Genomic DNA, 12,928 nt, shown 5'->3' with positions numbered 1-12,928 from the left:
TAAAATTCTTACAACACACTCTGTGCACACTATGTGCTCTCTTTTTTCAATCAGCTGTGTTCTCAATATTGATTAAAATTGTGTTATTTGCTGTTATTTACCAAGGACTAATATATTAATATATAGGCGTTAACCATACAACAGACAAATGTAGTAACTACCACATGTAACACTTTGCGAGACGTTAAAATTTCACAAGTATTGCACAACAGTACAGACAAAAAGTAAACCGTAAATGCATATAAAAATCGTCCACTGCATTACTAAGTGTATGTAGGTCACAAATGTATGTTCATTGTCCTGAAAGATTGCGTCATTTTTATTAATACAATTCGAATTGAATTAATAATTATTGTAATTGTTAATCTCAAAAGACTGTTTTTGTATGACCAGAAAAACAATTACGGAACTCGTAATTTTAAGTGATGAAGCTACAAATATATGTAATTACACCTAAAAAAAATCAATATTGAATTGATGCAAAAATGTGTAATAATTTATACAACAGATGCAAAAGGTATTGAATTGGACAAACGATTTTTAGAGTCGAGAAAATGTTGACAGGAATCTTCATGTAATATAAATGTAGACAGTCATCATTCAAAGACAATGATCTCTCTTGATATAGAAAATAGAACAAAATTGGCTTTTTCAAATGAATCAATAACTTAGCTTTATTTTATTGATTTCTCTGTGGAAATATTTAACAATATCAATTAAAGCCAATATTAATACATTCATGGCCCTCAATCAAATATTTAACTAATTTATACAAATATGCATGCAGTCAAATGCATTCCATATCTACTGCAATTATAGCTGTGACTTTCATAATCAGGCCCTTTATTAGCCACATTTGGTTATACATACAGCAATCATCAGTGAAATTTGATCACTGCATCATCATGGATGAACTATGAGCAGCCCTTAGCAGCACCCAGGGAACAGTTAAAGGGTCACTGTCTTGCTCAACAACATTTAAACAGACTAGGGGGACCTCAGCAATCGAACCAGGAACATTTGGTTCCTAGACAACCAATGTCTTGGTTGCTACCCCACCCCTAAGGTGGTGCGACTCAAAATAAAAATAACTAATGCCCCCATAAGGCAACAAGAAAGTTGAGGGTGTTCCAGATGTTCCTTTCAATAACATGGCAGGTTAAATGGAAATGACTGAGAGCCACTTGTTGCCAAGTATATAGTAAAAGGACCCTTTACCTCCAGGGTCCAAAAACTCCTCCTCATTTAATTGTGATGGTGGTATAATCAATTATTTTCTTTTCTTCAAAATGTTTTGTTTTTAAAATTCTGTTATTCTTGCCAATTCATGGGTCTATCGTTGTAACCGCATTCCTCTTTCTTGCTACATCCGAAGTCATTTTTTGTTGTTCTGTTGGATTTTAAGATAAAGCTTTATCCATGATATATAATGTAGGACATGTTGTATTTTGGGTATAAATTATAGCTTTTGCTTTGCAAAGGTTTTCTGATTCGAGGGATTTTTGTATTTTTATCAGTTATGTTATGAGCTTGTCATTACCCATGCATTCAGGCAAAAATTGACAAGACATTAAAAGACAAAGGATCACATTGGGATCACATAAAGGAGGGGCAAATGACAATGGTGAAAAATAAATTAAAACACTTTAATTCATATGTTTCAAGTGTAATGCCCAGCTGCCTGAAAACAAAAACAGCTTAGCTTATCCGTAAATACAAAGGTAATTTGTAGCGTTGAATCCTAATAACGAACTAGTTTATAGTCTTGTAGTTACTGCATACCAACTGCAGACAGGTTTACCCATAGATTTCCATGTCCTTTTTGGTAAATTAGTTGCCACCTTAGCCGGCACAGATCCGTGATGCTGTGTCAGACAAACACCCTCCCCCTCCCCGCCCGCCCTCTCCTGCTAGCTAACCGGCTAGGTTAGCTCCGTGGCTAGCTCCTCCGTTCAGTGTAATTAGTTGAGACGCACCGGCTCCATCAACATTCCGGTGCCTTTTGGACTAATAGGGCTCTCTTTAATCCATTAAAAGATAAAGTCAGACAGCAACAACCAGAGGAAGACAAAGTACCAGTATCTTAATTTTAAATAATTGAAGATGATTAAGCTCTTTTCCTTGAAGCAGCAGAAGAAAGACGAGGAATCTGCTGGAGGAAATAGAACCGGAGCCGGGGGTAAAAAAGCCAGTGCGGCCCAGCTCCGAATACAGAAAGGTAGGCTAGTCAGCGCCACGAGAGGCATCTGCGCTGGTCGTGTCTGATCATCAGATTAGACACCAATAAACACAAAGTAACTGCACCCCTTTCGAGCCAAGAAAACACGAAGAACTTATGGAGGCTAACTGCTAGCATGCTAATCAGAGGCTGAATGGTTGCGGCCAGTTTGTGCTACATTTGAAAACAAAACGCAGCCAGCCAGAAGCTAGCGTCTAACACGTTATGTTAGATTGGCATGTTAGCACAGAGCTAACATCAGACACATCTTCAACTATTAACCAACCTACAGCTTCTTGACAGCTTTTGAATATCAGATATAACATGACTTTACAACTAGCTTGCTATTTTAGCTTAGTGTTAATAGCTGGTATTGGATAACGTTATGTGTCAGCTCTCCGGTAATTTTACCCAGATTGTCAAACTTCTCTGTTGTTGGATCTTACTGTCATGACGTCAGGTTTTTCTACTGTCACGTTAATATTTAGTGTCTTCGATCATCAACGCTGTCACTTCCCAAAATGAGCAAAATTCTCATTGAAAGGTTCAAGAAGTGGGGATAGACCAATCAAGCCGATTACCTCTGACCTCGGCTTGATGGGTGGCAGATTTTTGTGTGTCCATGGCAGGAGTTGGGACAAATTCCATGCAGTGCTATGACACATTTTGGTGGCAATTTTATATAATCCATGGGTGCCAAATGTCTCTTCATCAACTTATAATATAGTCATTTCTTCCCATAGCATGTATCAGATGCAGTTTGTTTGACATTGTTCATCAATTTTCCTATATAAGCCAGCATTAACAAAACTTTATTCAAAAATTCAAACTGCTTCAGTAAACCAGGTATTTATGGCAAATACCACCCTCTTGGTTGTATTTGCTTTTTTCATTGACTTTTAACAGAGACTGTGATTTTGGATCTAAATGTGTTAACCACTCGGAAAATATATGGCCCATACGCACTATATGAGGATTTAACAAACAACCCAGAGAATTAAGTAAATTAGCTGAACACTGAAACAGATGTAATCAGATAGCTGCTTGTACAATCTGCCTTGAATGAAGATGAGAGTAAAAAAACACAGAGCTGCATGGTATATGAAATTGTCTGTTATTTTATTGTCACATTTCTCCAGCAGTCAGAAGAGAGAGTGCTGTGGACATTCTTCAATAATGTGCATATTCCACCTTTTTCAAATACATGAAATGAACTATGACTAAAAAAAAAGGCTAACTATCTGATCAGTCTGCTGTGTTGGCACGTCGCTGAACTATATCTTCTACTTATAAACGAGGCCTGAAATTGATCCACGAGTATTCAACACTCTTGGATTTCTTTTAAAATTCCTGTTTACCCAGCCGAATAAAAGTCATATCTTTGTCTCACAGCTGGAAAAAAGTCAGAATTGAGTCTCTTAAGCTGCTTAGTCTGAAGGACGATTTTATTTGCAGCTGAAAGGTATACACATTTTTTTAGAATTGCAATACCAACTATTGTCTGTGGAGTTTCTCAATCATTCAGGTCATGGTTAATTCTTGTCAAAATTTTCTTTGTGTGGCCACTGGACCTGACTTTCTTCCCTTGAAAATGTTTCACCTCTTATCCGAGAGGCTACTTCAGTGGGAACTGCAGGGGATGAAGTTCCAACCTAACTTTTGAAGCTGTTCAATGCAGGCCAGTGTATGGTCACTCTAATTCAGACAATATTCCGGTCCATGTAAAATTCATTGCACAGATTGACATATTTTTAATCAAGAAACTACTTTTGGCCAATATACCAGATGAACTGGTATACTTTCTCAAATCTACCAAATGATACATAATGTTGTATTGAAAAAAGAAGACAGTTGTGCAGTTTGCCCTGTAAAATTTATTGTAGCAAATGTTTCATGTTCTCTTAGTCCCTCTAAAATGTCCTTTTTGGAGACGCTGATCAGACACTAACATTGAAATATTTTTATATTTCATTAAATGGTGATAGAATATCCAAACGTGAATTTGATTAAAGCCCATTAATAATATTATTGTATCAGAAAGTAAGTCTCAAATTAAATTAAAAAAATACTGTCATAAATTTATTATAAGGTTTCTGTCAAAGGATTTTTGTCATTAAATTTCATTCCATCGGATGTAAAACAACAATATGATATTGGCTTTATATAATAGCTCTATTCCCCAATAATATACTATTTTCATTGTGTGATTTTCCTGTGAAGTCCTGGTATTTACATTTCTTTTTTCATTAGCCTATTAACATTTGCACTTTATAACACTTTGCTGCTGTATATATATTTAACACAGCATATATTTAGTTCTGTGCTGAGCCACTTAATACACAATTTTGGCTCTTCATTTGCTTGTTGTAGACTGAATGACTAAGTCTAAGTGTAACATAGTAAGATTGTATTGATATTGTTACTGGAATTTCTCATTTCAGTATCTAGTCAATTCTGAGAAGTCCATTCTTATTAGCACTGAGGTGGTTTGATAATAACATTCTCTTTTGTGGAGTGTTGGTAAAATATTTAGGGGGCCAACACATTTACATGCGTGATTTATTTGTATATTTATAACTTCTATGTTGATAAAGAGCAATTAAATGTCACTGTGGATTATGGCAATATGGAAACTCAAAAATCACTTTTGGAATTGAACCAACATCCCAGTGTCGTCGGAGTAGAGAATGTAACTTTAGTGCAACAGTCTCCTTATTTGACCATAAACACTATTCTATTACTAGTTTCCTGCTGCTAGTTTTGTCACTGCAGTATATTGTGAGATAAGGGGAAGACTTTTGTTTTGAAATGTGTATCTTTGTCAGACATTAATGAGTTGAACCTGCCAAAGACGTGTGAGATCAACTTCCCTGATGACGATGACTTGCTCAACTTCAGACTCATCATCTCACCAGATGAGGTGTGTCTACCTTTTTGTCACAATAAATTATAATCTCCCATGTTGGTCATGATGGGATGTTTGGTTGATTGCTTTGAATGTAAAAGTTTATAATTCACTCACTAATATTGGTTTCCTCACAGGGTTTTTATAAAGGAGGAAAGTTTGTCTTCAGCTTTAAGGTGAGATAAACCTGTCTTCTTTTCCCTTGTCTGTCCAGAATCATTTTCTATTTGTTTGTCATGAAAAAATGTGTCACATCCCTTTTAAATAGTGGAGACTCATAATCAGGGGTGCCCCCATTTTTCCGCAATCAAGCTACTTATAAAATGACCAGACAAAACGATCTACCCACAACAAAAATGCAAAACATTCTTTATAAGTACCATGTATATTGATGTACCTTGCATAACCGCATGAGCCAATATTGCACAACACAAAATTATTATGTACATTTTGTGTCATTAACCAAGTTCACTCTGATGACTTGCACTGAATTGAACCAGCTAGGGATGCATAGTTTGGACAGTAGCTGCTTACAGCCAGCCTTATTAACGATGACATTACTCACCCAGAATGATGCTTCGGTTGCGGCTTTCACTTTTGAGATATGTTGTGTGAAAAGTGACTGCTGTTCGGACAACTGGGATTTTAGTTCCTTCACCTTTCTCTTTCTCAGCTCGCTTTTCAGCGGGATGTTCGTGTCATATTTTCCATGGACAGCCCGAAAATGCCGCTCCACATTACCCCTCTTTGGTATTGCGATGTTAGAGTGGCAGATGAGGCAAATGCACTTCGAAAATGTCATCGTGAAAAGTCCTCCTCCAATTCCAAATGAAGTGATACGTTTTTGTCTTCTTACTTGGTCCAGTTCCCCCACTCATTTTATACCCTTTCTTAAGTTTAAGAGAAAAAACCGAGGGCTAAAAATTGGAGGTGATTTGCTGACTAGCTTGTTAGTTTTGCTGCATTTCGCGCCGTTGTTTGTGCATGTGCAGTGACCTCAGTGTCAGAAAGAATCAGATGTCATCTGACTGGCTGGTCTGTATATCAATGAAGTGATGGGATGGATGATAGGCTGACGTCTATTGTTTTTGATGTCATGCGATCGTGATCGACGTATTGAGCACCACGTATTGACGTATTGAAACATAAAGAGAACTATCTAATCCACGTACAACACCAGATTTCTGGGCCCTAAAATTAAATCAACTGTCCGACTTCTGGAGACTGTAATGCAAGAAGGGTACCCAACCTCAGAAGAGCTGATGGGAAGTAGAATATCTGACTTCTGCACCCTTAATAGTCTACCACAGTGGTCAGAAAGCTTTTTGGCTGAGAGAGCCATGAAAGCCATATATTTTAAAATTTATTTCTATGAGAGCCATATGATATCTTTTGACAATAAATACAACTGTGTGAATTTTCAAGTAAGACCAACAATATTAAAGCACAATAAATCTCTTAATGTATTCTTTTTAATTATGTTGTTAAACTGGAGTTGACTAATAATGAAATGCTTCTTACCATTAATGTGACTTCTGGTGCTGCATGGTTTTGCTGATGGCTTTGTAATCTGGTTGGTACGCGGTGAGGTTAAGCTTCATTCATTCGTATGTGAATGGCTTTCCATTCCTCACTTGCTAAAGAACCACCAAAGCTTGCTGAATTTCAGTCACCTTGTCGGGTCCATACACGGATTTGCTGCTGACTGGCTTGCACTCTGCATGGTCGCTTCTTGGCATGCTTTCTGCCTGTTCTACCGGATATTTCGAAGCAAATGTGGCACGGCATGTCTCAAAGTGTTGCTTTATATTGGACCGATGAAATTTTATCAGCACATATTAGACACACCACAGAACCTGCTCTCTCAACAAAGGTGAATGCCTGTCTCCATTCCTGTTGAAATCTACGGTACTCATCATTTTTTTTTCTTTTCACCATCCTCATGGTCAGAAGGGTTTGCTCTGTATTAATTAGCTAGCTGACTATTTCATTAGAGGAGGGAAGTTGACTTTTTACCACACTACAACTTGTGTAGGCAGCGGCATTCTCCAATAAAAATTAGAGATTTGAAGTTGGAACCGTCCCGTACCCCGAATTACCGGTGGGATTGGCTTCAGCCATCCGTGACCCTGAACAGGTGCAATATAAAATAAATATGTGGATCTAAGTGGAATTATTTATTACCTATCATGTTAAGAAATGTCAGCTAAGACTTTTCTGTAAGCCAGATGCAGTCATCAAAAGAGCAACATCTGGCTTGTGAGCCATTGTTTCCCGACCCCTGGTCTATCAGGTCTGTTCTACCAAGGATACTAAAGGATCCAGATACTGTCCTGGAGACCCAAATCTAGTCACAAGAGCAGACTTCAAGGGACTCTGAAGGAAGTGAACTATGTGAGTGGTCTCAGTCTGATGACGGTTTTGTTGTGTTTTAGGTAGGACAGGGCTACCCTCATGACCCCCCTAAGGTGAAGTGTGAGACTATGGTCTACCACCCCAACATCGACCTGGAGGGAAATGTTTGTCTAAATATCTTGAGGTACGTGAGCGCTTGTTGACTGAAGGTACCTTTCAGCCTTCATGCTATTTATATATTTAAAGAAGAGTTGAAAGATTGAAACACTCAAACACAACAATATGTTCACAGTTTTTTTCTCAGGCTAGTGGATTCATTTAATTCTTCCCCTGCTCAATATATTAACAAAACTGACTTGTCTACAAAATATTTGGCTTAATTGTTACCTGAGAATCGGGTAAAAATACTTGAAAATCATAATTAAAACAATACATTTCCAACAAAGATTAAACTTTTGAAAATCTACATCACAATTTCCTGAAATTTGTCAAAACTAGCATAAAGTATCTTGCTTAAATAAAAAAACAAAACAAACAAAAAAGTATTTATGTGCTTGTAATTTAATGCTTTTAAGATAGACTATTGACTTTGCCCTCTGATTTTTTTTTTAGCACAATTAAAAGGGTGTGTATCGATTTAGAAAATGACCATTGTAAAGAATAGTTTGTGTGTCGCCCTCCAGATATTGCTGTTTATGTTTAAAGATGAAGTTGTAAACGTCACAGGTGTCAAAATTGGTGGCTGTTTGCTAATCAACCTGTTGTTTTCTGTTGTTGACAGAGAGGACTGGAAACCTGTTTTGACAATAAACTCCATCATCTATGGTCTACAATATCTTTTTCTAGTGAGTTTTCATCACAATCCTTCATTTACCTACATCTTCCAGTCAGTGTTTGTCTGATGTTGCTCAGATCATTGGCATTTCCTCTATGACCTTGAAATAGAAGTGCGACAGCTACTGGATGCTAATATTTTAAAGTCAAAAGCAAAATTAATCTGAACATAGTTGAATATCAAAAGTAAAATCATGATTAAAAATACAGTTGATCGAAGGCAGAAAAAAAACGCTCTTTATCTGACAGGATCATTGGTCAATACTTACTATCCTAATGTTCACTCACCTGCAGATACAGCTAATGAGAAATAAGGTTTACAATATTAACATATTGTCTTATATTCTTTACATGTAGAAGTGTATTAAGTTCTATTTTTGAAACGCAGGCACAAGAAAAAAAATCAGTTGCTCTGATTAGGTTAATTATGACACGAGTATTTGAACATTTTCATAGATAGGGTTCAATAGTCTGTAACTAACAGGTGCACCAGACATTGATTTATTGTCAAGAAAATCGGCGTCAGTGTCTCCTGAATGCCGCAATGGTCACGTGACCCGCCGTTGTCATCCTTTTCCCCCACCCTCAGGAGCCGAACCCTGAGGACCCCCTGAACAAGGAGGCAGCGGAGGTTTTGCAGACAAACAGGCGACTCTTTGAGCAGAACGTCCACCGCTCTCTGCGTGGCGGCTACGTGGGCGCCACCTACTTTGAGAGATGTCTTAAATAACTTGGCATCCCACGATCCTCCGACCCCCCCCCCCCCACCCCCCAGATCCTAACCCACCCCACCCTCCCCCCTCAGTCCAGCTTGGGAGCTGCAGCAGCGTCAGGAAGCAGCAAGTCAGAGGACGCTTTTCTGTTTCAAAACAAAAGAAAAAGAAGATGACAACAACCCCACCTCCCTCTTTCTCCCTCTGCTCCCATATTTGTGTTTTACTTTAAAGACGCAGCATTTTACAGTTTACACACCACTGGGGGGCGCCGACAAGCCACATAATCCTGACTGGACTTACGGCTGGCGGCAAAGGGGGAGGGCGGGATAAGTGAATGTTGATGCCTCGAATGCCATGATGATGATGATGATGCTGATGATTTTTTTTTTTGTTAGTTTTGTCTTTGCGTGCTGCAAAGACACCTGCCATCAGTCAGCAGGCCACAACCCCCCCTCCCAGCTAGCAAACTCCAAACTCATAGACCCACCTACCTGTACATCCAAATGGTCTCCCCATTTGGTCTCCCAAATTCTTGATATGCGGAGGCGTTTTTTTTTTTTTTTTTTTTTCCAAAAAAATATTAACAGCAGTAAACTGCTGTTTGTTATGACAGCCTATGATCCAGGTCAGGGCTTAATAAGTTTCCAGTTTGGAGGGAGGGGCTTGTGAGTCACTGGAGCTGTAGAAAAAGTTCCTCCTAGCAAAACAAATTAATCTTTGTATTTGTTTTGTTTATTCATATGACATCAGCGAGTATCATCCAAAAATATATATAAAATCACCAGTATTTTCCAATGAGCTTTGGCCTTACTTCATGTAGCTGGACTATCTCTTCAACAACCGAGTTAAATAGTTGCAACGCTGCCTTGAAACGTCCTTGACGTCAGAACACGTTTCATTTAGGGGGAGGGCCTCTAAGTGAGTGGGGCTTATTGAGGTAGATGGAGCTTATCCCATAATAGCTAAAGTGTAGTGAGGTGGAACCCCTGAATGTTGGTAAGAGGGGGCAAACAGACCTACAAGTTCCATGAAGTAGACGGGTAAAACTCATTGCATTGTAGTTGATGTCATAAATGGTTGAACCTGTAACTGTGTCGTCACAGCTTCACTGGGAAATGCACCATTGCAGCATATATTACATGGATGGAGCTTGTGAGTCAGGTAGACAAAGAAGCGCCTTAAGTTCCGTAAAGAAAGCTGGTCTATTGAAACTGATGAGTTTGGAGTTTGCCATACATGCATGCGCACAAGCGTGCACACATGCACACACCCACGCATACATATATACATCCCTACATGCATACATACATGTATTCACATAAGGAACTTCAAGTTGGGTGGGTGGGGCTGTCCTGGGTTGTGATGGGGTGTGTGTTTAAAGGCATGGTTTGGGGAAGGGGTGGGGCTTGTTTTTATTAAGGGTGGGCTTACTGTTGTGTATATTGAAACCCGGCTGTTCACTTTGACTGCAATATGATTTATGTTAAATAAAATATGAACTTGAATGATTATAACCATGGTGACGCTGAGTGAATGACGCATTGTCATGACAAAACAATGCAGCGTCAACACTGATGGAAAATAAATCACAACACAATGATGAATCTTTTAATTTGGCCTTTATTTAAATGAACAATCTCACACCTTAATACCTTTTAAAAAGTAGTATTGTGTTAAGAATAAAAATATTTGTGCCAGTTTTGTTAATTTCTATTTAACCATAGTATTTTTCCCTGTTCATATTTTTGATTAAACATTTGCTTAAATAAACAGCATAACAACCGCAAACATACAAAAGCCAACACATGCAGAAGACAACCAAGTGCAGCGATACTAAATGTAATATCCCGAAAGTACCCAAGAAGGGTATTACATAAAGTGAATCATTCACTGCATTTTCAGCCCCCACCGCCCTTTTTTCCCACCTGTTAGTTAATTCAAAGTGTTTCTCATACCTGATAATATTCATCTAACCATCATTTATCCTAGCCACCAACAACTCAGGAGGAAGAGGTAACTCTAGCTATTGGACTGAAGCCTTAACACACAATCCAAAATAGTGCTTTAGGTTTTGCTGGTTGTAAATTTGACCTATCTTCCTGAAGATTTTAGACATTTCCAGAAGAGTTTTCCCCAAACTATTAATTTAGTTATCCAATCATTTTTTTCTGGAAAGACCACAAAACATTACCAAGAGGTGTATGAAGGTGCCTGTGTCACATCTTTAACTAACTGTTCTGTCTCAATATCTTTTTAACAGGGCATGGTGTTGTGCAGTATTATCTGTAAAACATCGTATGCGATCATTGATAAATCTTATCTTGGCAACTGTTCATGTTTTTTTTGTTGTTTTTTTTCTTCAGAGATTGTGTTTTCTTACCCAAGAAGCTGCTTCATTTATAACTGATCAGAGTGAATTTCTGGTGCATAAGCTTGAAGTAGGGGACTAACCTTTTGAGGTGTTGAGGGTAAAAGGTGTTTTGAACTGGAATGTAAGGTTCATCCAGGTCAGATGAGGGCTCTCCGCCTACCTGTTTATTACATGAGTCAATGGAGTCACCTAAGTCTGGGGGAAAATAGGTGTTAATTTTGATGGTTTACACCTTGATAAAAAACTCTGATGAACACAGGTGCCAGCTGTGTTAAGTCCAATTTTTTAATTCCTAAAAGAATGAAGCATTAACACAAGCATCACAGCAAAGGGGCTTGCTCACCAAACAAAGATACACAAGATCCTTAGTCTCTTGTTTGGGCATTGTTCTTTTGAAATGTGTTAATAGTACATGTCTAGCAATGACTCATCTGATCCATATTTAATTAATTATCACAATGTGAACAAAGCGTGCCTGTCAAGTGGAAGAGCTTTCCTCCCAGGAAAATTTCAAAATAAATGATCATCATGGTGGTAGCACCTAATGGTGTCAGTGAAATCCTCTTCATCATTACTTTTTGGTAAATGACACCGATCACCAATCTTATTTCAGCTCTGCCTCACCCATATTTCCACAAATAAGTTTTCTCATTTTATTTAACAGATTGAGGAGTTTTTTTCTAAAAAAAAATCTATATCTGTCAGCTTTTTACACTTATAAGTTGGTTTCTTCATGTTCTCCGCACACAAACAGGGTTACCAAAATGAAATGTATACAAAAATTTGTGAAGAAAACGGGAACTAAACGTCAAATGCAGTGACATATCAGAAACACCAGCTGATTGTTATAAATTCACTTGGTGTTTCACAATTTGAAAACTCAGTCTATTGACTTAATTTTATTTTATGCTATTTTGGTGCTTGTCTGGACCAGTATTGAGAAATGCCCTAAACATTTGGCCAGGTTCAAGGGAGAGGTAGGCTTCACAAGGCAAGACAGGGTTGAGCAAATTACCCATTGATCCCTGTACAATTGGTATATAACACAATGAAAATATCAAGAGAAGAACTTGTAAAAGGAAAAAAAAAGGAACCGCAGTGACTCTACACGGTAAGGTCTTCCAACTTGAGCGTCTAACTGGTAGACGCTCAAGTTGGAAGTCCAATCCTGGGGCTCCCGTCCATGTGTGTTTTAGTAAGAGTTCTGGGAGGGAAAAAAAAGAGGTTGATGTTCGTGGGGAGGTCCCACCAATTGAAGGCTTGTTGTGCCCTTTATTAGTAAGTTTTTTGGGGGGGTTATTTAGAAGCCATAAATTCATGATGGTTACACTATGTTGTATAAACAAATCTTCAAAATCTCTTCCCCTTTGTTCCTGCAATTGCCATGATTTCTTTAACGCAAATTCCATGAAGAGATCAGTAAAAAACAAAGACTGAAAATCACCAGAGAAATAGTTTCTTGTACATGAAAATAAAGGGCTGTGACAATAAAAGAGGAACAGCTGGTAACAAATTACGTTTTAAAGGTC

At 38.1% G+C, this 12,928-nt stretch overlaps 1 protein-coding gene across 1 annotated transcript; it reads left to right on the top strand.

The window, feature by feature from the left end:
- Positions 1 to 1,963: 1,963 nt before the first annotated feature.
- On the top strand, positions 1,964 to 10,536 carry ube2m (ubiquitin conjugating enzyme E2 M). The gene is made up of 6 exons (XM_086154962.1): positions 1,964 to 2,218; positions 5,044 to 5,138; positions 5,261 to 5,299; positions 7,559 to 7,662; positions 8,260 to 8,323; positions 8,902 to 10,536. The coding sequence occupies exons 1-6, from the start codon at positions 2,104 to 2,106 to the stop codon at positions 9,040 to 9,042; spliced, it is 558 nt and encodes a 185-aa protein (XP_086011088.1). The 5' UTR covers positions 1,964 to 2,103; the 3' UTR covers positions 9,043 to 10,536.
- Positions 10,537 to 12,928: the final 2,392 nt, after the last annotated feature.

This window comes from Fistularia commersonii, chromosome 11 (genome assembly GCF_037954325.1).
Source record: "Fistularia commersonii isolate RoL2024-O1a breed Wild chromosome 11, RoL_Fcom_v1.0, whole genome shotgun sequence".
NCBI lineage: Eukaryota > Metazoa > Chordata > Actinopteri > Syngnathiformes > Fistulariidae > Fistularia > Fistularia commersonii.
The sequence above is the reverse complement of the archived record's forward strand: the minus strand, read 5'-3'. Positions and strand labels throughout refer to the sequence as shown.